This window comes from Lontra canadensis, unplaced genomic scaffold, assembly GCF_010015895.1.
Source record: "Lontra canadensis isolate GAN:19392208 unplaced genomic scaffold, GSC_riverotter_1.0 scaffold109, whole genome shotgun sequence".
In the NCBI taxonomy this organism is placed as follows: Eukaryota; Metazoa; Chordata; class Mammalia; order Carnivora; family Mustelidae; genus Lontra; species Lontra canadensis.
In genome coordinates, this window is record NW_022631103.1 from 4,475,456 (window position 1) to 4,500,948 (window position 25,493).

General features: G+C 44.8%; 1 protein-coding gene across 12 annotated transcripts in view; it reads left to right on the forward strand.

Moving 5' to 3' along the window:
* The window catches only part of FGGY (FGGY carbohydrate kinase domain containing), a 456,358-nt gene that overhangs the window by 403,117 nt on the left and 27,748 nt on the right, over positions 1 to 25,493 (forward strand). The window contains exon 15 of one of the 12 annotated variants that reach the window (XM_032839770.1): positions 20,394 to 20,561. The exons of the other annotated variants lie outside the window; for them this stretch is intronic. Coding sequence (XP_032695661.1) covers positions 20,394 to 20,411 — 18 coding nt within the window. The 3' untranslated portion in view covers positions 20,412 to 20,561. Of the gene's footprint in view, positions 1 to 20,393; positions 20,562 to 25,493 lie in introns of those variants that run through there. 12 annotated transcript variants of the gene reach the window in all.

Genomic DNA, 25,493 nt, shown 5'->3' on the forward strand with positions numbered 1-25,493 from the left:
TTTGCATCTTCAATGAATACAACCAGAAATGTGTTTATTGAAGAACAATAAGATCCTTTGGTGATGAATAGTGATGAATGATTCTTACAAAACTGTTTTTGTCCTGTATTCAATTCAAAACAGGGGACATATGTTTAATTTTGTTTACTGTAGAAATTCTATGCTTCATTTTAAAAAGAAAAAGTAAATACAGTGCACAGCAGTACCTAAAATTTTTTTTTTAATTTTATTTATTCATTTGAGATGGAGAGAGAGAGGGAGAGAGAGAGAACATGAGCGTGGGGAGAGGCAGAGGGAGAGGGAGAAGCAGACTCCCCGCTGAGCCGGGAGCCCAAATCGGGGCTTGATCCCAGGACTTAGAGATCATGACCCGAGCTGAAGGCAGATGCCCAACCATCTGAGCCACCTAGGCAACCCCCCTAAAATTCTTATCAGTACCTGTATGTCATGTCTCTTTGTAGATGGTGGTGATGATGATAAGCAACATTTATTGGTGATTTCTCTTTGCGAAGTACTGTTCGAATCACTTTACCTGAATTAACTCTTTTAGTCACCACAAAAATATCATAGGGCAGGTAATCCCCATTTTACATATGTTCACAGAAAGCGTATGCATTCCCAAAAAGGGAATTAAACACTGTCCTCCATGAGCCTGCCATATTAGTGTACAGTAAAAGAGTTAATATTATTAATTCTTTCTTGAATTTTCAGAGTCAGTTTGGTTCATTTTCTTTGTCCCATTAACTGCCTTTCCCTTTGGGGGCTTGTGCATCTCTTTCACCCTTTGATACCTGTCTCTTCTTGCTCAGTACCTCCAGCTGTGTCTTTTGAAAAAGAAATGTCAAAAAAGAAAAGAGTGAAAGTGAAAGCAATGTCTGTCCTCATAGATTCTAATAGCGAGGAATCCAGTGACCAGTAATTATAGCAACAAGTAATCACAACAAATAGTATGGTTTCAGCCAGCAAAAAATTCTGTGAAATAAAGTAAAGCAACACAAGGGAACAAAGAGAGGCTGAGCAGAAGGAGCATGAAGGACCAGCTGTGTGAGCAGTGGTAAAGGCCTCCCTGAGGAAGAGATGTATGAAATGGGGCTTGAGTCGCAGCACAGTAAGTACAAAGGCCCTGAGATGGGAATGAATTGAACATGTCCGAGGAAAAGCAAAAAGACGTGGGAGGCTGGAGTGTGTTGAGTAAGGAGAATTCTGTGATGTGAATCTCTTCTCTGTCTTTCCTTCTCAGCTGTCTGGCATCTTCTCTTTGCTTCTCTTCTCTTCTCTTCTCTTCTCTTCTCTTCTCTTCTCTTCTTTTCCTTTTTTCCCTGTCTCAGACCCTGATTTCACTGAATCCAAAGAAATGGTCTGGAATGGAAAAATCCTGAGATACCATCCATGGCAGTCAGGGGACAAGGAAGTTCACAAGCAAGTGAACTGGAGTGAAAAAAAGTTACACTCTGTGTGTCTTCCACATATATGCCACACGTTTGTATTCTATAAAGTCAGATTAAGGTAAATATATGGCCTAAGTGAACTCCAACCTTATTGATGGTCAATCATTCATGAGTCATTTCTGCCACAGAACAGGGCAGACCTTGGATATAATACTTCTCAGATGTATGGTGATGCTCCTTTGTGTGTCTGCCTCCCACGAGACTGGGAGCTTTCTGAGGGCAGAGTCTGTTCATAATCATTCTCCTGTGTGTTTTCTTGAGTTTGTTCATTTACTCAGCAAATGGTTCTTGAGGGTCTGTCTCTTTGTTCACAGACAGAAATCTCCACAGGAGAGACTCAGTCCTTGTGTTCAAGTTTGTTACAATAGTGGAGAGGAGAAATACAATGAAATAGACAACTGTGATAGAAGGGGCTGTGTGCTAGGACAGATGAGGCAGCTTCCCCAGCCTTGAGGAGTCAGGAAAAACATTCTGAAGAAATGATAGTTGAGACAAGGTTTGGGAATATTAAATGAACTAAGTGCGTACGTTTTGTGTGTGTGTGTGTGTGTGTGTGTGTGTGAGAGAGAGAGAGAGAGAGAATCTGAGATGGAAGGGTATGAAGAATTGTGGATCTTGGGAACAAAGGATTTATGAACCCAGAAATAAACTCAACTGTATATTGTGAAGAAAATGTGAATTTGAGTGTATGAATGAATAAATTAATGCTTAACGCTTTTGTCTACACACACGTTGTAGGGGCAGCTCATGGGATGGAAGCATAAAGCCAAAAGGTATTTTGTTAATTCACCTTGATAAATCACTGTTCCAGATTTTTCCCATTATTTCCTGTAGGCAGACTCTTATTCAAAAGGTTGCTTGCCTAGTAGGTTATTCAGTGATTTATTGGGATAGCAGGCTAAGCAGTCATCTTACTCTGGGGATGGCTTTATCAATGGGATTGGGACATACCCAAATCCAATGGCCAACATTCCTGTCTTTCCTAAACACTGCTTGAATGAAAACTATGGAATGAATGAATGACTGAAATAAGAAGTCTTCACCTAAGGGCTGTTCATAGAAGGAACAATGGCTACTGGTGTGTTTTATTTTTTTTTTTATTTTTTAAAAATATTTCATTTATTTATTTGGGAGAGAGACAGTGAGAGAGGGAACACACGCCGGGGGAGTAGGAGAGGGAAAAGCAGGCTTCCCAAGTAGGGAGTAGGGAGCCCGATTCAGGGCTCGATCCAGCGAAAGGCAGACACTTAACAACTGAGCGACCCAGGCACCCCACTACAGGTGTGTTTTAGATGCCAGAAGCAGATTGCTGGTTTGGGGAGTAGGGATCTGGATTCTACTCTTTGCTCTACCATTAACTTGTGGTGTGGCACTGAGTAGGTAATGTTTCTCTAACCTGTACGGTGGAATGCCAAGCAATGTCCAAGGTCTCTTCCAGCCCTGGAATTCTCTGTTTGTTTTAGTCCTGTCGGCCAAGGAGGGGGAGACGGTGAACATATATGGGCACCAGCTGGGGAACTCCCTCATCGTTCTTGGGCAGCAGCCCTGTTCTGAGGTACTCGTTCCTTCAGAAACATGGGCATCTCCAGGCCAGAGCACCCTGAGAAGCTGTTCTAATCTGCCACACTCGTGGAAGGTTCTGGCTGTCCATTACCTGTGCTCTCTCAGGGCCATGAATGACCACACTTCTGATGTCCTTCTCCTTCCCCTTGTATCTGTTCTTCTGAAGTGATCCGAGAGGTAGGCTCTTCCTGATGTAGCCTTCCCTTGGATTCCACATGGGGAGCCTCTGCTCTGCCCATGTTCCCTCTCCTCTTCCTGCTCTGGCTGGACCAGACAGCAAGCCTTCAGATCCCACCTCTCTACTGACCACCTCAGTGGCCTCGGTCAGCTCTCCTAATCTTTCTCTGCCTTTTCTGTCAATCAGGAAATGTGGGTAACATTTGTTTCTACCTGCTAGGGTTAATTGTAACACTAATGAGATAAGTTTTATAAAGCAGTGAAAACAGTACAAAGTACATTGTTACCTTCATCGCTTAAATATTTCTGCCCCATTCTTGGGCAAATTGTGGGGATACTGAGGCAAATAGGACACCATCTCTGCCCTGAGGAGTCCAGTACAGTGCGGTTAACTGCGTGCCTCCTGGGAGGAGCAGACATCTTGCCTGGACTACTTCATTGAACTCCCACCACCACCTAATGCGATGCTTATTCTTCCCAGTTCACACCCCAGGAGACCACAGCCCAGAGAAGTCACGTGACTTCCCCAGCATCCCGCCACTGGTAAATGGTAGTGCTGGAAACAGAGCTCAGTTCCCTTGGGCCCCAAATCCAGGGCTCTTTCCACCGGCTCACCCAGCTACCCCTGAGGCTGCCCTCACGTGGTTTATTTTGAGAAGAAAAAGAAGCAGCAAAGCACACTGGGAGTGAACTTGATGGGGAATAAAGCTCTCTGCTCAGGGCTCCATGTTTTGCTTTCAGAAGCAGTGGGAAGGCAAGGCTCCTGAGCCCAGCTCCCAGCAGCCCTTGCTTCAGCCCATCTGAAAAAGATCCGTCTTTAAAAGCAAGGAGCCAGAAAAAATAATTCATACTAAAAACAAACTCTGTCATGAGTCATTTGACTTTGCTTTCCCCCGAACACATAGTTTATGTCTTGGGCGAGCTAGGGCTAAGGGAACATCTGCTATGTTTTAGGCCAGCAGAGCCATTATTTAAGGAACTCCACAGCCAATCTGTGCCCCCTCGGACCCCGTGGTTTAAATCAAGGCTGGTGCTGACGGGGTCTGACAAGTTGTTATTTTTGTTATGGCTGCATCAGGGTGTGATTGTGTACATGTTTTATCAGGATGACAAGAATCACTTTGGCCCATGATTCAGAAGTTTTCGCGCCGTGCACTAGTCTGTGCAGGAGTTCGAGTGGCACTGTGTGTGAGAGAATGGGGGTGTGTGCACACACGTGTCCCGACCTCTAAGCACCTGTGGCTCCTAGAGAGAGAAGGACGGAAAGGCAGCCTCCAAGTGAGCTGCTTTCCATTTCCCTCAGCAGGGGCGGACGCCTCAGCCCTGAGTCAGAGGATTTCTCAGTCCTGGGTCAATAGGACCCATAGAACAAGGCAAGTGCTTCCCTCTCAGTGGCCAACTTGCTCTTTTTAGGTATGGGGAAAATGATAGGAGTAGACCTCCAACAGTATAGAACTGTCGAGTAAAAGATATAAGGCACAAACCTCTCTTGCTCCTAGGGGTAATCACTATTGTACATTGTGTGTGTTTTCTTAACCTTTTTAATGATTTCACAGACCTAGAGATGGGCCTATGTATAATAGTGTGGTACAGATTGTTCTACAGTTTTGTTTTCATTTACAAGATATCCTGGAATGTGTTACTGCACATAGAGCTGCCCCAGGTCTATCACTGATAGTAATTTCAGAGTCCGAGTATATTAAAAATTTATTTAACCATCATCCTGTTGATAGACACTTCGGTGGTTCCTAGTATATAGCTTTTGTAAACGGTGATACAAGGCTCCTCCTTGGTATGGCTCTTTATATATAAGTATGAAAATCTCTCTTGGAGAGACAGAAAAAAAATTACTACTGGAAGGATTGTGCGTGTTTAGAATGTTGTTAACTGTGGCCAAAATATCCTCCAAAGAGGCTGTCCCAATTTGTATTCCTGCCAGCAGTGTCCCTGTGCCTTTGCCAACACTGGATATTGTCAGTCGTTTAACACTTTTGCCAATTTCTTGGGCAGAATATGACTGTTCTTAGTTATTTGCCTTTGCTCTGCTAGTAGTGAGAATGAACATTTTCTTTGTATCCTTGTTCCCTTGATTTCTGTTTTCTGTTAATGGCCTATTAATATCCTTTCTTCATCTTCCTATGGGATTATTTGTCTTTTTCTCACTGATTTGGAGTTCTTTATATGCTCTATATATCCGTCTGTTGTCTGTCATCTATATTGAAGACTTTCTTATCATATGTCCCACACCATCTATCTCTGCTTACCTCTGCTTATGATGTCTTGTACAGGAGTTTTAAATTTCCATATACTCACATCTGCTATTCTCTGTCATTATGACTTTGGGATTTCTTGGAAATGTTCCCTATAAAGTATTTTTTCTTCTCAAGCTGTTTTTCAGAATGTTAACATTTTAGACCAGAACACACCAGGTTAGCAGAATGGTCAGTGGGTTTATGCAGACATTTTTGGTCATTTCACCATTAATTATGGGAAAATTCTGAAACCATATGGATCAGTCATAGACAAATGAAAGGCAGCAGAGATCCATCTGAGAACATGTAGTCTAAAGGCATATATGTGAGCATTGGACCATATCTAGGATCCTTTACTTGCCACTCTATTTGGGGATATCATTCTGCTCCTCTGTCCCTTGGTTTATTTCTCTGTAAAATGGGGTGAATCACCGTTTCAAAGGTTATTATGAGGTTTAACAACTCCCACGTTTCAGCATGTGGTCACTGCTCAATACATGTTTGTTTCTGTCTTTCCTGACAAAAGGCCCTTTTTCCCCCCGCTGGATATTTAAATACAACTGGTCATTTAAAACAGTTGGCTTCCATCTCTTCTGAGGATTTTGTAGCTGAATAGTGGAATCAGCTTGCTCAAGAGTCTAACTAAGGCAATTTCCTCATGATGCATCTCAGTGGGCCTAAGGGAAACAAAACACCTACACCATTGCTCAATGATGGAAAATTCTCCAGGGTGGCTGACCCCTTTTGGAGGAGAGAGCCAGGGCTCTGGGGGACTTCTTCAATCCATGTGGGTGGAGAGTTCCTTTTTCCAGAGCTTTTGTAGTTCCTGGGCTCCCTGAGCCTTTAACCCACGCAGAGGTAATTCCCTCTGCCTCTGAAACCCTCCCCACTTCCCCTCACCTTGCTGGCATCGTTCATTTCTTATATCAACATAGTGCTCTAGAGGCTGGGAGCTCAGGCGCTTCAGCTGGACTGCGTGCCTTCAAAATCCAGCTCTGCCACTCTTGTTTTTTAGATTATTTTTATTAACATATAATGCATTATTTGCCCCAGGGGTACTGGTCTGTGAATCATCAGGCTTATACATTTCACAGCACTCACCGTAGCATATACCCTCCCCAGTGTCCATAACCCAACCACCCTCTCCCCAGCTCTGCTAATCTTACTTGTGAGTCCTGGGTGGGAGTTTCTTAATTTCTCTCTGCCTCCGTCTTCCTGTCTATTAAGATGGGAATTCTAGTGTCACCTACCTCATAGAGCTCTTACAAGAGTTAATGTTTATAAAGCAGGTGACCCATTGTATAGTGTTCAAGGAACTATAAGGAGAATATATATGGTATCTGTATCCCATCTTCTCCTTTCATAGCCAATTAACTCTGCATGACATACTTATTGTAACTCAGCTTTCTCATTTGTAAAATGGATGTGCAAACATCTCCTTCCTGGGATTGCTGGGAAAGTCACATGGGATAACATCTGTACTGATTATAGGTGTTCAATCAGTGATGGCTACGGTGGTGATGATTCTAGAGAAGGACAGGAGTGAACATGTAGGGAGGCTGGCGATTACAAGAGAAGGTTCTAGAGTCCAGACACTGGGTTAGAATTCATTCTCCACCACTCTTGGTTGTGGGACCTCGGACTTAACATCTCCAACATGCAATTTCCTGATCTGTAAAACTGGATGGGTAATGGTGCCTACCTCTAGGCTTTTTATAAGGGGGATATGGTAATAAATTGGCCCAAAGAAAATGCTTAATAAAATGAGCTATTATTGATACTCATATCTCCTGTTCATCCATGGGAGGATCCCTGCCTGCAGACGGATCCCTCGGCAGAAGGAATGGCTGTACAGCCATATTCCCACCTCAGTCCATTCTGCTGCATCTGGAACACAAGAGAGGAAAGAGACTCACAGTCAGGAAGGGAAACTGAGGCAGAAGCTTGGTTTCTGTGGAGCAAGCCAAAATCATTAGGGCAGAGAGAAAAACACAATTAAGCATATCAATCAGGATCTATCTGCAGTGACGCATCTCATTTTGGTTCTGAAAACAGTCCTCTTAGGTAGCAACTATTATTTCCTCCTTTTACGTATGAAAGTAAGGGTCAGAGAGGTTCAGTGACTTGCTCAGGGTCATACAATTAAAAAATGGAGAAACTGAAATTTCAGCCCAGGTCTGTCAAGCCCCAAATCTCTCATGATTTGCCGTTAATATATGTCCTGCTTCTGTTGTGAATGACTCAGAGGCCAAGTGAGAGGGAGTGGAGGAGGGAGGGATGACCCCGTTTTTCTGTGAGACTAGAGGAGGCAGAGGCAGGGGCAGGAGGAGCCTGGAGCTGACAGGCTGCGTGTAAAGATTGGGAAATTTTGCCCTGAAAGACAAAAGAGTGTTTTCAGCTGAGGCTGTTTTCCAACTGTACCCTGTGTACTAGACCAAAGGTAGACCAAAACACAGCCATAAATAGTATTCCCAGAATTCCCATCACAACAGCCCACCGTGCTCCTTCCGTTTGGCGGTGACTGTTCAAACACCCCATGTGAAAATGGCTGGGTCACGAAGTCAGTCACATCCCATTCAAGTATACGCATGTGCCTTGGTGGGAATAAAGATGCAGGAGTCCTCAGACAGATGCCGTTGGGGAGCCCCAGCCCACGGCCCTACTCTGGGCATCCGCAGCACCCCTGGATGAGAGGCCACTGCTTTGACGGGGCCCACCCTAGTTCAGCAGGCATGGCCCAGCACGTTACAGAATATGTGTCTACAGCTGTCCTTTCTCTGTCAAAGCCGAAATAGGTTTAAACAAGTCGTTTAGTCTGATGCGTTTCAAACACATCTGGTTCTAATGCGTTTAAAAGGGACATTTGGTTCCCGGGTTGGAGGTGATGTCCCAAGGTTGTAGAGACACAACCTGAGACTGGAATCTGGATCTTCATCCCAAACACATCTCATGCTACTCTCCGGAACCTTTCCAGTGCAATCACAGATCTGCCGGCCTCTCCAGAAGGCAGGGCAAGAATGTGGGAGCGATGAGAAGGAGGTGGTGTTTATATTCGATGCTTTCTACTCTACCCCCAATTTCAGTACTTCCTCTCACCTGTCAAAATAACTAGGGCCGTGAGCTCAAATCTCGCTCCTCAAGAAGCATTTTCTCAGATGTCCAGAGTTCATGCCACTCACCTATCCAGGACCTTTTCCTTCTTTTTTTTATTTTCATTTTTTATTTAATTTTTTAAAAAAAATTTAAAAATTATGTTAGTCACCATACAGTACATTATTTTTTGATGTAGTGTTCCGTGATTCATTGTTTACATGTAACACCCAGTACTCCATGCAATCCGTGGCCTCCTTAATACCCATCACCGGGCTCACCCATTCCCCTACCCCCTCCCCTCTAAAGCCCTCAGTTTAGTTCTTGAAGTCCACTGTCTCTCATGGTTCGTCTTCCCCTCCAGTACCTCCCCTCTTCATTTTTCCCTTCCTTCTCCTAATGTCCTCCATGCTATTCCTTGTGTTCCACAAACAAGTGAAACCATATGATAATTGACTTTCTCTATTTGGCTTATTTCACTCAGCATAATCTCCAGTCCCATCCATGTTGATGCAAATATTAAGTATTCATCCTTTCTGATAGCTGAGTAATATTCCACTGTATATATGGACCATATCTTCTTTATCCATTCATCTGTTGAAGGGCATCTCATCTCCTTCCACAGTTTGGCTATTGTGGACATTGCTGCTATGAACACTGGGGTGCATGTTTCCCTTCTTTTCACTACATCTGTATCTTTGGGGTAAATACCCAGTAGTGCAATTGCAGGGTCATAGGGAAGCTCTGTTTTTAGTTTCTTAAGGAATCTCCACACTGTTTTCCAAAGTGGCTGCACCAACTTGCATTCCCACCAATAGTGTAAGAGGGTTCCCCTTTCTCCACATCCTCTCCAACACATGTTGTTTACTGTCTTGTTAATTTTTGCCATTCTAACTGGTGTAAGGTGGTATCTCAATGTGGTTTTGATTTGAAACTCCCTGATGGCTAGTGATGATGAATATTTTTTCATGTGTCTGATAGCCATTTGTATGTCTTCTTTGGAGAAGTGTCTGTTCATGTCTTCTGCCCATTTTTTGACTCAAGTAAAAATGGGCTTTTTTAGTAAAAAAAATAGGCTTTTTCCTTCTTAAAGCAGTGCTGCCCCCATGAACAGTGGGGAGTCCTCTCAGCCAGGAGGATGCCTGGGGCATCATTCCTCATCTCTCAACGGATTGCCTGTCATTTACGTGGTTATATAGCCACAGTTAATCTGTAAATTAGCATAGTGAGGTAGGTAGATGCTAGTATTTCCCTTTACAAATTGAAGAATTTGAAGTTGAGAAAAAGGCAAGTCACTTGCTCTAAGCTATAGAGCTGGAAAGTGAGAGTGTCAGGACCCGAACCTGGATTTGTCTGAAAATCCAAAGTATAAACTCTTTCATGTTCAGCCAGCTGGAGAAAGTGAGATTAATGAGTGTGTGCATATGTGTGCATGCGCACGTGCGCGCACACAGACACAGGGAAAGAATGCTTTCTAAACCGTGAGGGGCTGCCTCGCAGTGGTAAACATGACAGTTTGCCACCCAGGCCAGGCCGAGTGTAAAATGGCTCCCGACAGGCCAGTGCTGAGCCCCTGGGGAAACTGGCCCTCCACAAGAAAGTCTGGGACCCACAGCTGCTGCTCAAAGAGTCTACTGGCAAGTGAGAGGAAGTGGGGAGCTATTTAGGGACAAGGGTCTGTGAGTAGTCCGGTAGTTCTGAGATGCTATTGAGGGCTATGGCAGGCAGTACCGACTGCATAGCTTGTGGGATCCAGTGCCAAATGAAAATGGGAGGCCCTGGTCACAGACAGGGGAGTCTCCCCTTCCCACAGGCCTGATGCCTCAGCTCCTGGCTGACAGGTGACTCCCAGGGGGTTCCAGCTTCCCAGTTATCCACCCCATTCCCGGTGACAGTGGAGGTGGCAGGGAAAGCCGCTGCCTTGCCCCACCCCGAGATGCCACAGGCTCGATGCCTGGCTCTCCCCACATCTGTGCTTGCCCCTCCACGTCCCGCACCTCATGTAGCCCTGTCACCACCCCTGAGGTGCTGGGTCAGCAGTGGGATATGCATTCGGGCAGAGGGCAGGGAGCAGGCGGCCAAGAATCAGATCTAGGAAAGGAAAGGCAGCAGCAGGCCTCCCAGCCCACGCTCCATTGTCCTGTCAGCCTCCACTTGCAAAGCACAGATTCAGAAATAAAATTATGAAGAATTTCACGACAATGACTACAGATCACGAAGCCCCAAGCTTGGGTTCTTCCTGACGTGGGGCGTGGGCGACAGCAGAGAGGACACACCCTTGAAGCAGGCCCTCCCCTCCCCGCAGGCCCCTAACGAATTTTCTGTAGCCAATGGGAATTGAAAAAATAAGAGCAGTGTATTGAGTTTTTAACAAAGCTAAATGTAAATCGATCTCTTCTGAGGTCATGGTAACTTTTTTTTTTATTTGATGTTAAGATCTCCTGTTTGTTATGACATAATGGTCAGAGTACATGTTGAGGAGTTGGGTTTGTCTGAATTCTGGGGCAGTCTGTCAGAAGAAGCAACACAAAATGAGAGCATTGAAATCAAAATTAAAAGTTCAAAACTTCCCCATTGCCTGTGACTCTAGAGAGAATGGGGCCTATGATAGTTACTTCCCCAAATCACCCAGCCACTGACAGCTTATACATCCCACAGAGACCCAGCCTATGTCTGTGTCCTGGTGTAGTTATTAATAATCAATTAGGAAACGTTAGGACTCAAAGGTGAACTTTATTGGGATAATAATAAACTACGGCCACCCTAACTAAAGGTCCCGTCATCTCTCCTGAGACAGCAAGCCCCACAGAGGCTGCTGTTTCCCTGAGCAGAAAGCCCATGGCAGCCAGTGGAAGGGTTGCATCCATCAGCCTGGAGCCTGGAGCCAGGAAGATCCACTTAGATTCTGGGCTTCAAAGACTTAGTGGTGGATGGATCTGGGTGACTCCCAGCCCAATGGTTTCTACCATTGCATTGTCTTGTAGGAACATCAAGTTGAAGGCAAAGCCACTTTCCATCCTTTGATGAGGGAAAGTGTATCAACACAGCGGTCCACTGAACTGTGGATGTAGACAACATACAGTTGCCTTTGGGAGACTGCAGCCTAAACGGTTTCACTCCAGAAGATGTGGAATTAAACATAAAGAAGACAGCCTATTACTATTAAATCCACATGCACAAAACCCATCATTACGGTGTCTTCTCAGCTCAGAACCAGAGAGGCTTTCCCTAGAATAGACTGGATAGTAGACTGGGCTATCGGGTGGAAGGAGGGAGAGAGGAGGAGGAAGAAGAGGAGGAGAGAAAAATGGTGATAAAACTGAAAGGTGGCTAGTTTTGAAATGCACCAGGTCTGTGCCATTTAATGGAGATTCTTTTTCTTATTATTCCGTGTATTTGACATATGGAAAGAAATCACCGGCACTGGCTTCATAGGCTCAGGCTTAAGAAGCCAGTTACTGACCTGAGGAGAGAGTTACATAAATCACAGTTTCAAGGCTTTCAGACAAAAGAACAACTTGGGGCAAGCTAGAGGGTTTGCAGGGCATTTGGGTGACATTTCTGCATGCCCTTTGTTTCCCTCTTTCAAGAAAAGCCCTTTCTTTCCTTGCCTTCTCACATAACAGCTTGGGATTCTTGACCCCCAACCCCCCACCCCAGAAATGCATTTGAACTTGCTGGGTTTGCTAAGAGTCAGGGCATGAAGCATTTTTCCATGGTAGAAGAGTTCTGGCATTCCAAAGCAGAACGAATGTGGGATTTGGGAAAGCTGCCCTATTTGTGCACTTAATTAGGGCTCCCCAAAGGCAGCTGATCCACCGGTGTCATAGGAAACCGACGCTGAGGCCGGGGAGGGCTGAGACTGTGTAAGCACCCAAGAGGGTAGTGAACACGGATTCCGCACCTGTTCTCCACTGACTGGAATCAGGATGGAAAGGAAGTGAAGCTGGGGACTTTCCGGCAATGCCCATCTGGATCTCAGGCCTGATTTCATCATTCACGGTGTGCCCTGCGTTTGAGTCAAGTCCCCAAACACGTGCACATACAGGACTAGAGCCAGTTTCCCTTTGGGTCTGTGAAATAAGGTCTCAATTCTGGTAAGATCCTGGAAGCTAATAAAAGTCACAGTGGACAGCTATAGACATTAGAGTCTCATAAGTCTGTGCCCTGAGTCTGACCCTGCCACTCTTAGAAGATGCCAGGTCTTGGAGAAGTTACTCAGTCATTTCTGAACGTCGGTTCTCTTCCCTGTAAGAGGGCACTCCAACACCTATTGCACTGGTTCATTATAATTACCTTTGTGGAGTGGTTACTGTGCAGGGCACTATTCTAAGCACAAGCTTCGTTAGCTCTTCAGTCGTCTGGACCCTGTGGAGTAGATGCTATATTAGAGGTTGGCAAACCACTCCCCGTGGGCCAATTCTTGCCCACTGCCCGTTTTTGCCAACAGTGTTTTATTGGACGACAGTCACGCCCATTTGCCTACATAGAGTTTGTGGCTGCTTTCATGCTACAACTGGGGGCCTGAGTTGTAACAGAAGCTGTGTGTCCCAGAAACCCTGAAATATTTACTATCTGGCCCTTTGCAGAAAGAAAAAAAATTGCCAACTCCTGCTTTAAATTATCCCAATTTAAAGATGAAGAAAATACGCCGTAGGCATTTTAAATAATAGCTCACACAGCTGGTAGCAGATGGAACTGGGATTAGAACCCAGTAGCCTGGTTCCAGGATGGGTGCTCTTCACCAGCATCTCGTACGTCATGTAGATGAAGCACCTAGCACAGTGCCTGATACACAGAGGACACGGACTTCATCAGTTTCACTAGCAATTCTTCGCATCCTCCCATAGAATTCTTTTCCTTCTGCCTTCGTCTCCTATTACTTCCAACTGCCTTTTCTTTCTCTTCTGCCAGATTGTCTTTTCAACTCAGCAGGCTTATACCCATTATCTCAATCCATCAAACAACTCTATGAAGTTGGTATTATTGTCTTCATTTAAAAGAAGAAACAGGGACGCCTGGGTGGCTTAGTTTGGGCTGCTGCCTTCGGCTCAGGTCATGATTCCGGGGTCCTAGGATCGGACTCCTTGTCCAGCGGGGAGCCTGCTTCTCTCTCTGCCTCTGCCTGCCACTCTGCCTGCTTGTGCTCTCTCCCTCTGGCAAATAAATAAAATCTTTAAATACATAAACAAACAAACAAATAAATAAATAAAAGAAGAAACCACTCCCAACCTCTGAACTCCCAGGAATTTTTTTTATTATTATTATTTTTAAGAAGCCTCCACCCCAGTGTGCAGCCCAGCGTGGGATTCAAACTCACAACCGTGGGATCAAGACCTAAGCTAAGATTGAGAGTTTGGATGCTAAACGGACAGAGCCAGCCAGGCGCCCCTGAGCTCCCAGGAATTTTTACACTCCATTTGGGAACCCTCAGAGTAAAAGTCAGTATGAGCTTTTAGAACATTTGTTTTATGTTGCAACTGACATTAAAGAAAATAATCTCAGCTGTTACTGGAGAAAGAATTACGATCTAAGTGGGTGAAAAAAATCAAAATACTAGAACAACAGCAAGCATTCAAAAGTTCTTTAGTCCAGATTGTAGGTGGGTATGAATCTAGAGAGATGAGACAGGAGGATGGCCCAGAGGCGTGGGGTGCATGGACAGTTTCCAGGAGATGGTCCAGCATCGGCGGGGGGGGGGCCTTGAACACCAGGCAGGTTTAGAAAGAAGAAGCTCCTATTAGGGCATCATGAAAAGGAACCACAAAGAGAAGACTCGGAAATAGAAATATCCCAGAGGAACAAGCCCTGCAAATCCCTGAGAACTGTTGGAAGTCAGAAGGCTTGCCATAGCCTGGTGTCTCCCATAGCCCGTCTAGAACCTTTCACTGTATCCCTTAACCCCAGACCCACCCCACTGGCCTCCTGGCCCCTGGCCACTCTCCATGTTCTTAGTTTTAGTTTCCTGCCACTGTAGGACTGTCACCCAGGACCACTCCTCCAGCTCCCTTTATTGGAATAATTTGCTTTGCCCTTGGGGCACTTGGACTTCTTTTACTCAAGATGACCCTGCACCCCCCCAGCAGCCGGGATCCTCCCCCCGCCCCCGCCAGCACTGGCATGCCTGGCCTCCCCACCAGGGTGATGCTGGCTCCTCAGAACAGAACTGAATGACTTGTCCAGCCACCTTCTCAGGGCCAGTGGCTGGTAGCCCGACCAGTCCCACTTGTTCCTGGTAGCCACCGGTCCAGCTGGATGAGGCTATTCTGGGGAGCAACAGGAAGCTTCGTTCACCCTAGTTGAGTCTTTCTTAACAAAAGAAGCCAAAAGTCGCTTTTGTGTTTTAAATATGCTCTAAAATGACTGTACGGGTGCCCAGCAGTTAAGAGATATCCTCTGAAATCAGAAGGATGTGGGCTCAGAATCTGGTTCTGCTCCTTGCTAGCTGCGCCAGCCTAGAAAATTGCTCATTTCAGCTCTCCACGTATAAAGGGGAGCTGAGAGAAGGCCTGCCTTCTTAGGCAGTTGCAAGGACTCAGTGAAGTGGCGTGTGTGAGCACAGATCACAGCCTCTGACCCACAGGAAGTGCCCAATCAATGGTTGTGATTATCAGCGTCATAGTGTCACTACAGAAAGGATCATTCCTGGCTTGATGACATTACAGAAGGTATCATTGGTGAGACAGTTCCTTCTGACAGTTATGTATTCAACATTTATCAGGAGACACATCCGTGTCAGGTACAAATACAGGCTATAGAAGTAGGTTTATAAAAGAAAGCAACACACGGGGGCACCTGGGTGACATGGTCAGTTAAATGTCTGATCTCGTGTTTTCAGCTCAGAGCACGATCAGGGTGGTGAGATCGAACCCCGTGTGGGATCTGTGCTCAGCAGGGAATCTGCTTAAGATTCTGTCTTCCTCTACCTCGTCCCCCCATCCTGTCTGTCTCTCTCTCTAAAATAAATAAATCTTTAAAAAGAAAGAAAGAAAGAAACACACATCAGTCACTTATTATAAGGTAGACACTGGGGTGCCTGGGTGGCTCAGTCGTTAAGCATCTCCCTACAGCTCAGGTCTTGATCCCAATGTCCTGGGATCGAGCCCCGCATCGGGCTCCCTGCTTGTGCAGGAAGATTGCTTCCCCCTTTCCCTGCCTCTCTCTCTATCAAATAAATAAGTAAAATCTCTAAAAAAAAAAAAAAAAAAAAAAAAAGCTAGACACTGTTCTAGGGGTTTAGGGACATTATTTCATTTAGAACATTATTTCATTTAATATTGATAAGGGCTTCACAGGCAGATACCATAATTGTCATTCTACAGATGGAAACATTGAGGTTCAGAGGGATTAGCTCCCCAAAGACATGTCCAGTGATAGCGTGTAGCACCTTGATCTTAAATAGATCAAGATATTCTGAGATGGAGTCCCCATTACTAAGAGCCACGTTTTACACCCATGCTCATGAAGTAGAATGCCTTTGTGAACATTACTGTTACAGGAAAGTTCACAGAAAGGTGTTTTTTATTTCATCTTTATTGGTGAGGGTTCTGGTGCCTACCTTGGCATGCAAGTGATGAGCCTGGTGGGCTCGCCTCTGATGAGTAGGGTTTTTGTCCTCATCCAGGACACTGTCTCTTCGTAACACGGGACTAGGAGTAGAGATGGAGAAGGTGCCTGGTAAGGGTCTCATATTGGACTCACCCAAGACATATTTTGCAAGTTATTTTGTTTTTTAAGCAAGTCCCAGTCATAAGCTTACTCTTTGGGTTGGTGCCTTTTGCCTGTAGCCATTCAAAGCCAAGTATGTCAAGGGAAAAAAGGCCCCTCAGTTAGTTGAGGTTTTATTCAGTTTCTACTTTGGTGGTTTGAAACTAATTACAGACTCTGGGTTGTGCCTACAAGTACAAAATGAAATGAGAGTTTGAGCCAATTACTTTAATAACGAAGAGAGGAAAATCCACTTTTCTTTCCATTATCTAAAGATTTCAGGCATATGTAAGTTTCTTTTCAATTGAATTATGTGAAAAGTTGGCCTTAAGCCTTCATTTCACTTTGCCTGCCTAGAAACCATCGGAGATTTTTGTTTGAGAGAGGAGATGGCATGCCTTAGCTTCTACGGGACTAGAGGGCTTTGTCAGAATAATTGCAGGCTAAGAAATTTTGGCATTGTTATGATAGAATATGTGTGTGTGCTCTTGTTGGGGGTTGTGGGGAGGTATATTATGATGACCCTTCATTTAAAAAAAAAAAAAGGCTGGAGTACCTAGAATAAATTTCAGGAGAAAGAGTTTTCATTCATCTCATTTACTGATTCATTTGCTTCCTGCTTCCTATGCCCTATCAGGCCTCCCTGGCCTGGCGCCCACCCCCTTTCTGACTCCATCACCAGCTGTTCTGCTCCTGGCCCAGGCCACTCCACCTACCTTGTCTTCTTTCTTTTCTTTGTGCGAGCTGAGCACACCCCCAACCTCAGGGCTTTCACACTTCTGGTTCCCTCTGTGTGGAATTCTCTTTCCCTAGATGTTCACGCAGTCCCTTCCCTCACTCCCTTCCCATCTCTCCTCCAATAATGCTTTAGCGGATATCATTTCCAATACGAATTTCTCAGAGAGATGCCATTACTGGCCACCCATGCAGACTGTCTGCCCCCCTCATTCTTCATCGTCCTCACCCAGCTTGTCTTTTCTTTCTAGGTCGTAGAACCGCCTGACATAATATATGTGTACGTGAATATATGTACATGCATATATATTAACAACCTTTATTTTTTAGAACAGTTTTTTGTTGTTGTTGTTTGTTTGTATGTTTGTTTTACTTACAGAAAAACTGTGGGACTCTGGTTTTTATAAACTCCATCCCAGTTTCCCTTAAGATTGACATCTTTCCCTTACTGTTACCGTCTTAGGGGTGTTATGATGAGTGAGCCAATGGTGGTACATTATTAGCTAACGTTCCTACTTTATTCAGATTTTCTAAGTTTTTACCTAATGGCCTTTTTCTGTCCCAGGATCTCATCCAGAATATCACATTACATTCAGTCATCATGTCTCCTTTGGCTTCTCTGGTTTTTGATGACCTTGACTGTTTTGAGCAGTACTGATTAGATATTGTGTAGAATGTTCCTCGGTTGGAATTTACTTGATATTTTTCTTGTGATTCGACCAGAGTTAAGGTTTTTGGGGGAGAAGACCACAGAGACAAAGTGCCACTCTCATCACATTATATCAAGATACATACTATCAACATGACTTATCACTGTTAGCATTGACTTTGATCATCTAGCTGAGATCATGTGTGCCAACTTTTTCCACTGTAAAATTCCTTTGTTTTCCCTCTTTCCCTGTACACTATGGAAGAAGTCACTGTGTGCAGCCCACACATAAGAAAATTATGCTGCACTTCCTCAAGGCTGAGATATCTATATAACTTTGGGATTCTTCTGCATGGGACATTTCTCTCTCATTTATTCATTCATTCATTTGTTTGTTCAATTTCTTTAGAACAGTGTGAACTCATAGATATTTATGTGCAATTTGGGGCTATATCCCAGTACTACTTTATTCTGTTCCTCAGGTTTTTTTTGTTTTGGTCAATGGAACTCCTCAGTTGGATCCTTTATCTCTCTGACCCCTAACTGTGTGTGTTCTTTTTCATTAATTCCTTCCTTTCTGACACTACAGGATCCTCCAAGCTCATTTTGTCTATTTCCTGCCCCAGTACTAGAATCAGTCACTTCTCCAAGGAGCCCTGATTCTTTTTATTGGAGAATGATCTCAGAAACCAAGATTGGGCCACTAAATGTGCTCATTGCTACTGAGCTATTGTTGCTTCTGGACCTCCCTGCCAATACCTGTGTGTGTACTAATCAGTATGTATAACCATATCTATAAAAATGTATATGTACAATTAGCTCTGTCTGTATGAAACTAACCATTTCTTTACTTTATCTCCAACCACAGTCTCTTACCACACTGTTCATCCTAGCCTCCCTCTCTTGCTTATCTGTAAGTTCCCACTCAAATACTGAGAGACCTAGCTCCTACCATCCACCCTACATTTCCTTAATTGCAATTGTCCAGTTTTAGGAAGCAATTGTAGAAATACCAGAATTTTTAACCCACACCCCTGTGCACTACGACTTTATCAGCTGGAGTACAGTGCTGTTATATAGTCTCTTTTGCCTTCAATTTTACAAACTCTTCTCATTTCCAAAGTTCCTAAGGTCAGCACCTTTATATTCTACAACCTTTAGCGAGATTATTTCATATACTCATAATACAGTTGGCTTGCTTGACACATACAGCACATTCCATTATAGGTTACATATTGCATGGTTCCACTTATGTGGCATTCTGGGAAAGGCAAAACCATTGGGTCAGTAAAAAGATCAGAGGTTGTCAACTTGGGGAGAGTGGGAGGAGGATTAAATAGGTAAGGCACAGGGATTGTTTTTGGGGGTGGGGGGTGAAACTAGCACGATACTATCATTGTGAATATGTGACCTTGCACATTTGCTAAAACCATTGGGGATGCCTGGGTAGCTCAGTTGGCTTAGTTTCTGCCTTTGGTTCAGGTCATGACTCCTGGAATCAAGCTCTGAATCAGGCTCCTTGCTCAGTAGGGAGCCTGCTTCTCCTTCTGCTGCTGCTGCTCCACCTGCTTGTGCGCTCGCTCGCGCTCTCTCTCTCTCTCTGACAAATAAATAAATAAATTTTTTTTTAAAAAGTTGAACATTATAGTGCAAAGAATGAGCTTTAAGATGTGCATTTATCAAATGCTTTTTCTACATCTATTAATATGATTATATGATTTGTATTCTTTAATCTGTGGATGTGGTGAACTAAATTATTGATTTTTGAATGTTGAACCATCCTTGTATACCTGGAATAAATCCCACTTAGCTGTGATGTGTTGTTCTTTTTATTTGCAGTTGGATTTGATTTGCTGTTCATGACTTTTACATCTATATTCATGAGAGACATTGGTTCTTGGTTTTCCTTTCTTGTAATGTTTTTATCTGGTTTGGGTACTAGACTAATGCTGACTTCAAAATGAGTTAGGATGTCTCTGTCTGCTTCCATTTTCCAGGAGGAGGTAGTAAAGAACTGGTATAATTTTTTTTCCTTAAATGTTTGATAAAATTCACTATGAAACCTTCTAGACTTGGTTCTTTGTTTTTGGAAAGTAATTAATTATTAATTCAATTTTTTTAATAGATATAGCTGTCTTCAGATTATTTATTTCTCCTTGTGGAACTTTGATAATTTACATCTTTTAAAGAAATAAGCCACTGCATCTAAATTATCAAATTTAGATACAGAGCAACACAGAGTTGCTCATAGGATTCTTATATTATCTGATTAATGTCTATAAGATTAGTAGTAATGACCTGTCTTTAATTTCTGCTGTTAGTAAGTTGTGCCTTCTCTCTTTTTATCTTGGTTAGCCTGGCTAAAAGTTCACCAGTTTTACTCGTCTTTTTAAAGAACCAGCTTTTGGTTTCTTTCATTTCCTCTAATATTTTCCAGTATTCAATTTAATTGATTTCTGCTTTTTTATTTCTTTTATCTTTTTATTATTTCTTTTCTTCTTTCTTCTTTTTCTTGGCTGCTGCTTCTTACTTTAGGCTTAAACTGCCCACTCAGTCCTTGACCTTCCCCAGGAGCTCCTCCTTAGATAGAGGCTGTGTCTTGTAGTTCTTTTTGTTCTAACATATTATACTAGAGGCCTGTTGGTGTAGTTTTAAGGTGTAGGGAAGGGAAAGAATTCTGTGATGTTTTGATTAAATCTTAGCTTTTACTGAGCCTTTGTCCCTGGACTGTGACCTTCACTAATGTTTCTTGTCTTTTTTCCTCCTTCCTAGGTGAGACAGGAAAGCTAGAGTACGCTGGACTCTGGCATACTTCACAGCGTTTAGTCTTTTTCTCCCCCTGCTGGAGTCAAGGGGGCAACATTCTTGCCTCTTCACAGTGAGATCCTGTGGGTTCTTGGCAGTAAACACACATGCTAGCGTGGGCTTCCCGCGAAGACTGCGACCCCTAAGTTTCTCAGTCTCACACTCTTCAAAATTATCACTGAATGGCCCATACCAGTTTGTTGTTCCAGTAGAAGATCTCGGCTATCACTGTCTGGATTCTCGTCTCTCTAGATTTCAGGGTTGGTGTCTGGTCCTGAAACCTGATTTCTCTAGTCAGTCCAAGAAAGATCAGTGATTTTTCAGTGTTTTAGCTTTTTTCTTGTTGGAAGGACGGGAGTAAGGACTTCTGATGTTTTTACATGTTGGAGCTTATCACCAGGAATCCTTCCATACAGTTGACCCTTGAACAGCACAGGTTTTAACTGGGTGGGTCCACTTCTGTGTGGATTATTTGAATGAATACTGTACAGTAAAGTAAATGTATTTTCTCTTTATGATTTTCTTAACATCTTCTTCTATTATTTTAAGAACACAGTGTATAATGCATATACAAAATATGTATAAGTTGACTGTGTATGATATCAGTAAGGCTTCCAGTCAATAGTAGGCTATTAGTAGTTAAGTCTTGGGGGAGTCAGAGGTTGTATGAAGATTTTCAGCTGTGTAGAGGGTTGGTGCCTCAAACCCCTGCAGTGTTCAAGGGACAGCTCTCTGTCTCTTTAATGTATTTCCTTTTTTAAAAAAGATTTTTAATTTATATATTTGAGAGAGAATGAGAGAGAGAAAGAGAGAGCACGAGAGGGGGAAGGTCAGAGGGAGAAGCATACTCCCCACTGAGCAGGGAGCCTGATGCGGGACTCCATCCCGGGACTCCAGGATCATGACCTAAACTGAAGGCTGACACTTAACCAACTGAGCCACCCAGGTGCCCTCCTTAACGTATTTCCTGATTTTCCATACCAGGATGTAAAGTTATGGAAAAGCAGAGACTATATGTGTTTTACTTACTGCTCTATCTTCAGTACCTAGACTAAGTACCTGCTCAGAGTAGATACTTAATAAATATGTGTTAAGTAATTCAATGAGTCGGGTAATATTCACTGAGCACATCAATGTACCAAGCACTGTACTCAGTAAAGAGATACAACAATGAATAAGAAAACACTGCGTGTCTACAGTTGTTCCAGTGGTGGTAGGGGGCATGGTGGGCAGACACTGAAAATGAAAAAAAACACAGATTGTCGATTAGGAGATAGGGAGGTATTGAAGCACAGAAGCCATGTACTTCTGGTAAGTGGGTGATGGGTATTAAGGAGAGCATGTGACATGATGAGTACTGGGTATTATCCTGAACTGATGCATCACTGAACATTATATCAAAAACTAATGATGTGCTATACCTTGGCTAACTGAATTTAAATTAAAAAAAAAAAAAAGCCACATGCTGGAACTGGCCTGGGTAAGAGGGAGGTAAAACATTTCCAGAAGAGGAGAGCATCACCTGAGTCAAGTGGTAGAGAATGAGTAGGGGCTAGACCATGTGAGCAAGGGCCACCCTGGCCAGGGCAGGGGGGAAAGGGGGGAAGAGCAGGGGCCTGATAAAGTCCGTGGCAGACAATGTGTAAAGTGATTTTCTCACCCCGCCTCAGATAATCATTAGTACTCCACACAAGGTAGGGAGTAGTAACTCCCGTCACCCATCCGAAAGTCTGAGTGACTTGACAGAGTGTCACCCATGCTGCGTGACGCAGCGAGTCTGTGTTGGGCCAGTGTTCATTTTCTTTCTGCGACAATGATGACTAAGGCACGACTCAGAATCTGGCCGTAGAGCCAAACACAGAAACAGATCTTTATGGTATCAGTGCTTCCTTAGAATGTGCTTTATTGTTGTTTTTCTTTAAGACTTCAGCCCTAAAAGTAGTAACCTGAAAATCAGGGCCGCTCTGCGAGGGCCCACAAACCGCTGGGGGGAGTTTTGTCAAAGAAGGCGGGAAAGAAAAATAAATGTGGGCTTCTGCTCTTCAAACCTCAGCCCAGTGAGCCCGGCTTCCCGGAATCCTTCAGGCTGCTTCAAAGGCCTATTGTGGAAAGTCTCCAAATGTGTGTGGAAAACCTCACTGGGGAGCTTCCCAGTGAAGAGGCCTTTTAAGCTTGAACTGAGATGAAGGAAGCTGACGTGATGAGTCCTACCAGGTGGCCCGTTTTCTGAAGGAGCCCAGATTCCACCACAACCTTAGGAAGGTGGGCTGGGCGTGGGGGTTCGGGGCTGGGATTAGCCAGTTCAGATTCTTTTGCCAAATGGCATCTTCTTCAATTGCAGAAAGCAGTGGGGATTTTTTTTTTTAATCTTTTTTCATTTTTCGCCATAGTGAAAGGTGGGGGGCATTCACCAAATGATTGATCTACCCGTAAATTGCTGACAACATCTCGTGAGGGCTAGAAGGGGATTCGGGAGTGGAGAACATCAAGGCCCCCGAGTGATCCATGCCAGTGTCTACAGTAAGGCCACTGCGTGTTCTGAGAGCCGGCATCCTCTGGGTTTTTGTCCTCATGCTTTGCCCTGCATCTCTGTGAAAGCTACCCCCCCCCCACTTCCCTCGATCTGTCCTCAATTTGAGACCCCATCTTCCTCTCGCCAGGCACTTTGAAGTCAGAGAGGCCCAGGTTTAGCTGTGTCATCTTGGACAAAACACCTTCAGCCCCACAGAGCCTCAGTTCCTTCCTCTGTAGAACGAGGGGGGTCCTAGCCCCTGCAGCATCCTTGGGCTGGGAAGGGGAGGTGCGCTGCTGAGTTGAGGCTCACCCGGGGTTCGCACAGTGCCTGGCACAGGGTCCAGATTCCGTCCGTTCGCACTGCCTTCCTCTCTGATCCAGTCCTGCGTTCCGGGAAGGCAGGGGCTGTCCCGCTTGGCTTTGAGTGTTTCTTCTGCAGCTCTTCAGATCCTCTCCCCACCATGTCCATATGCGCTTAGCTAAGTATTTTGAGATCACAGTGTATTTGAGGGAAAGTCCTTTTGGCTACAGCTAAAATTAGGTCTCTCTTTTGCTCCTCTGTTTACCAGCCCCCCCTTCCTATTTTAACTAATTAGAAGCATTGACGCTAAGAAACACTTGCGAGAAGTTGGGAGAACAGCTGGGTTCTAGACACCAGCAGCTGCTCCCTCCCGGCAGGCACACAGGCGGGGGAGACAAGGATCCTGAGTCGGGGAGGCGGGAAGGGTGCCGTGGGGAAGGTGACAGAATGCCAGAGTCCGCTTGGGTCTGCGGCTTAGCAAACGGAACAGGAGCCAGGAGCGGGGTCTTACCACGGGGTCCTCTGCTTGCTGCTGAGCGGGGCAAGAGCAGAGAGCCTGGGGAGGGGGAGGGGTGGGGATAGGGCGAAGAGAGAAAAGGGAAGGAAAGCACTGAGAAGCTCAGCTTAGCTCCTTGGTTAGTTACGTAACCAGGTACTTGATGCAAACCCCCGTTACTCCCACCTGGACTCCTGCCCGGTTCCCCCAGCTGGGCACCTGCTCCAGGCTGCCTCCCCACTGCAGCCAGAGAGGGCCCAGGAGAAGGGGAGTCTCACCCCCTCCCAAGGCCCCTGCAGTGGGTTTCCACCACCGAATTTAGGCAAAATTCTACAACAGATGGCCCCTGAGTGGCTAGCTGCGCCGTCTCCCTCCACCCCTGCAATTGCTACAGCTCAGCCTCGCTGTCTTGTCCTTCACTCCCTTAGTTCACCAGGTCTTCCTTTCCTGGAGCCAGAGTACCTGAGTTTTATCTAGGTTTCTCTACCCTCTCTATGTGATGGGCAGGCCCCTTCATCTCTCTGGGCCTTATTTTTCTTATCTGAAAAATGGGGACGATAATGGTAAGTTGCCTCACAGGGTTGTTGTGAGGGTTAAATGAATAAGTAGTTATTAGATGTTTAGAGAAGTGACTGGCACATAGTAACTATTCAGTAAGTCTTACCTATTGCTTTTGTCATCATTGTTATTGTTATTATTATTTCTTTTATTCCTTTGGCTGTAATGCAGCACCCCCCCCCCACACACACACATAAATATTTCTTGACCTAGGTTTTCCTCTTCCTTCAGCTGTGAGCTTACATGGCACTCCTGGAGAGAAGGATCCCCTGACCGCCCCCTCTCCCTGCATCTAAGCTAGTGTTGCTGTCACAACATGGTATAGCCCCTTGTCCTTCGGCCTCATAGCACTTACTGTAATGCGTGATTACAGATATTTGGCGGAATATTTGTTTACTGTCTGTTTCCTCTGCAAGGCTCCAAGCTTCCCAAGGGCGGAGACCATGCTGATTTTGTTCACCAGTGACTGCCAGAGCCTAAAATAGAAATTGGCACATGGTAGATGTTCAATAAACACATATGAAGGGAGGGAGGGGAAGATGGAAAGGAGAGAGGGAGGATGGAAGGGGGACAGGGGAAAAGGATAGGATGATCATTGGGCAAAAGGAAAAAATACTTCTAAAGCTCACTCTGCCTGGGATCTAGTGGTCTCCCACTCCTTAAGATCGGAAGGGCTGTAGAGAACTTCCTTGCCTTCCAGTTCCTGCTAGCCACACTTCTCTTTCCCCCCCACCATGTCCCACTCCCTTGGGACCCTGCTCTTGGCTTCCCCATCTTAGAGCTAGTCGATACAATAAACGTGCCTTGTAATACGTGGACTATTCCATGAATCCTTTCTTGTCAGACATAACACATGTGTAAGCCTTCATCTTCTTGAGTTATTGCCTTCATTAAAGTGACTTGTAGGTTGAAAACTCCAGGTAGTGAGTCAGAGAAATAGGCAAGCTTTTTGGTGTCACCGATTCACCAGGGACTTTCCTCTTTAGGACCCTTCCCTCAACCCCAGGGAACTTTTCGAATATATCATGGTGGAATTTGGGGCTCAGGAAACTTTCCACGTGACCTCGTCTTTGCCGCTTTTCTGCCAGACTCCATGTTAAACTCTAAACCATTCCATGATGCCAGAGCACCTCTGCCTGCGGTGTGCGACCTTACCAAGTGATTCACGCAGCCCCCCTCCCGGGTGTTGGCCTTGAGC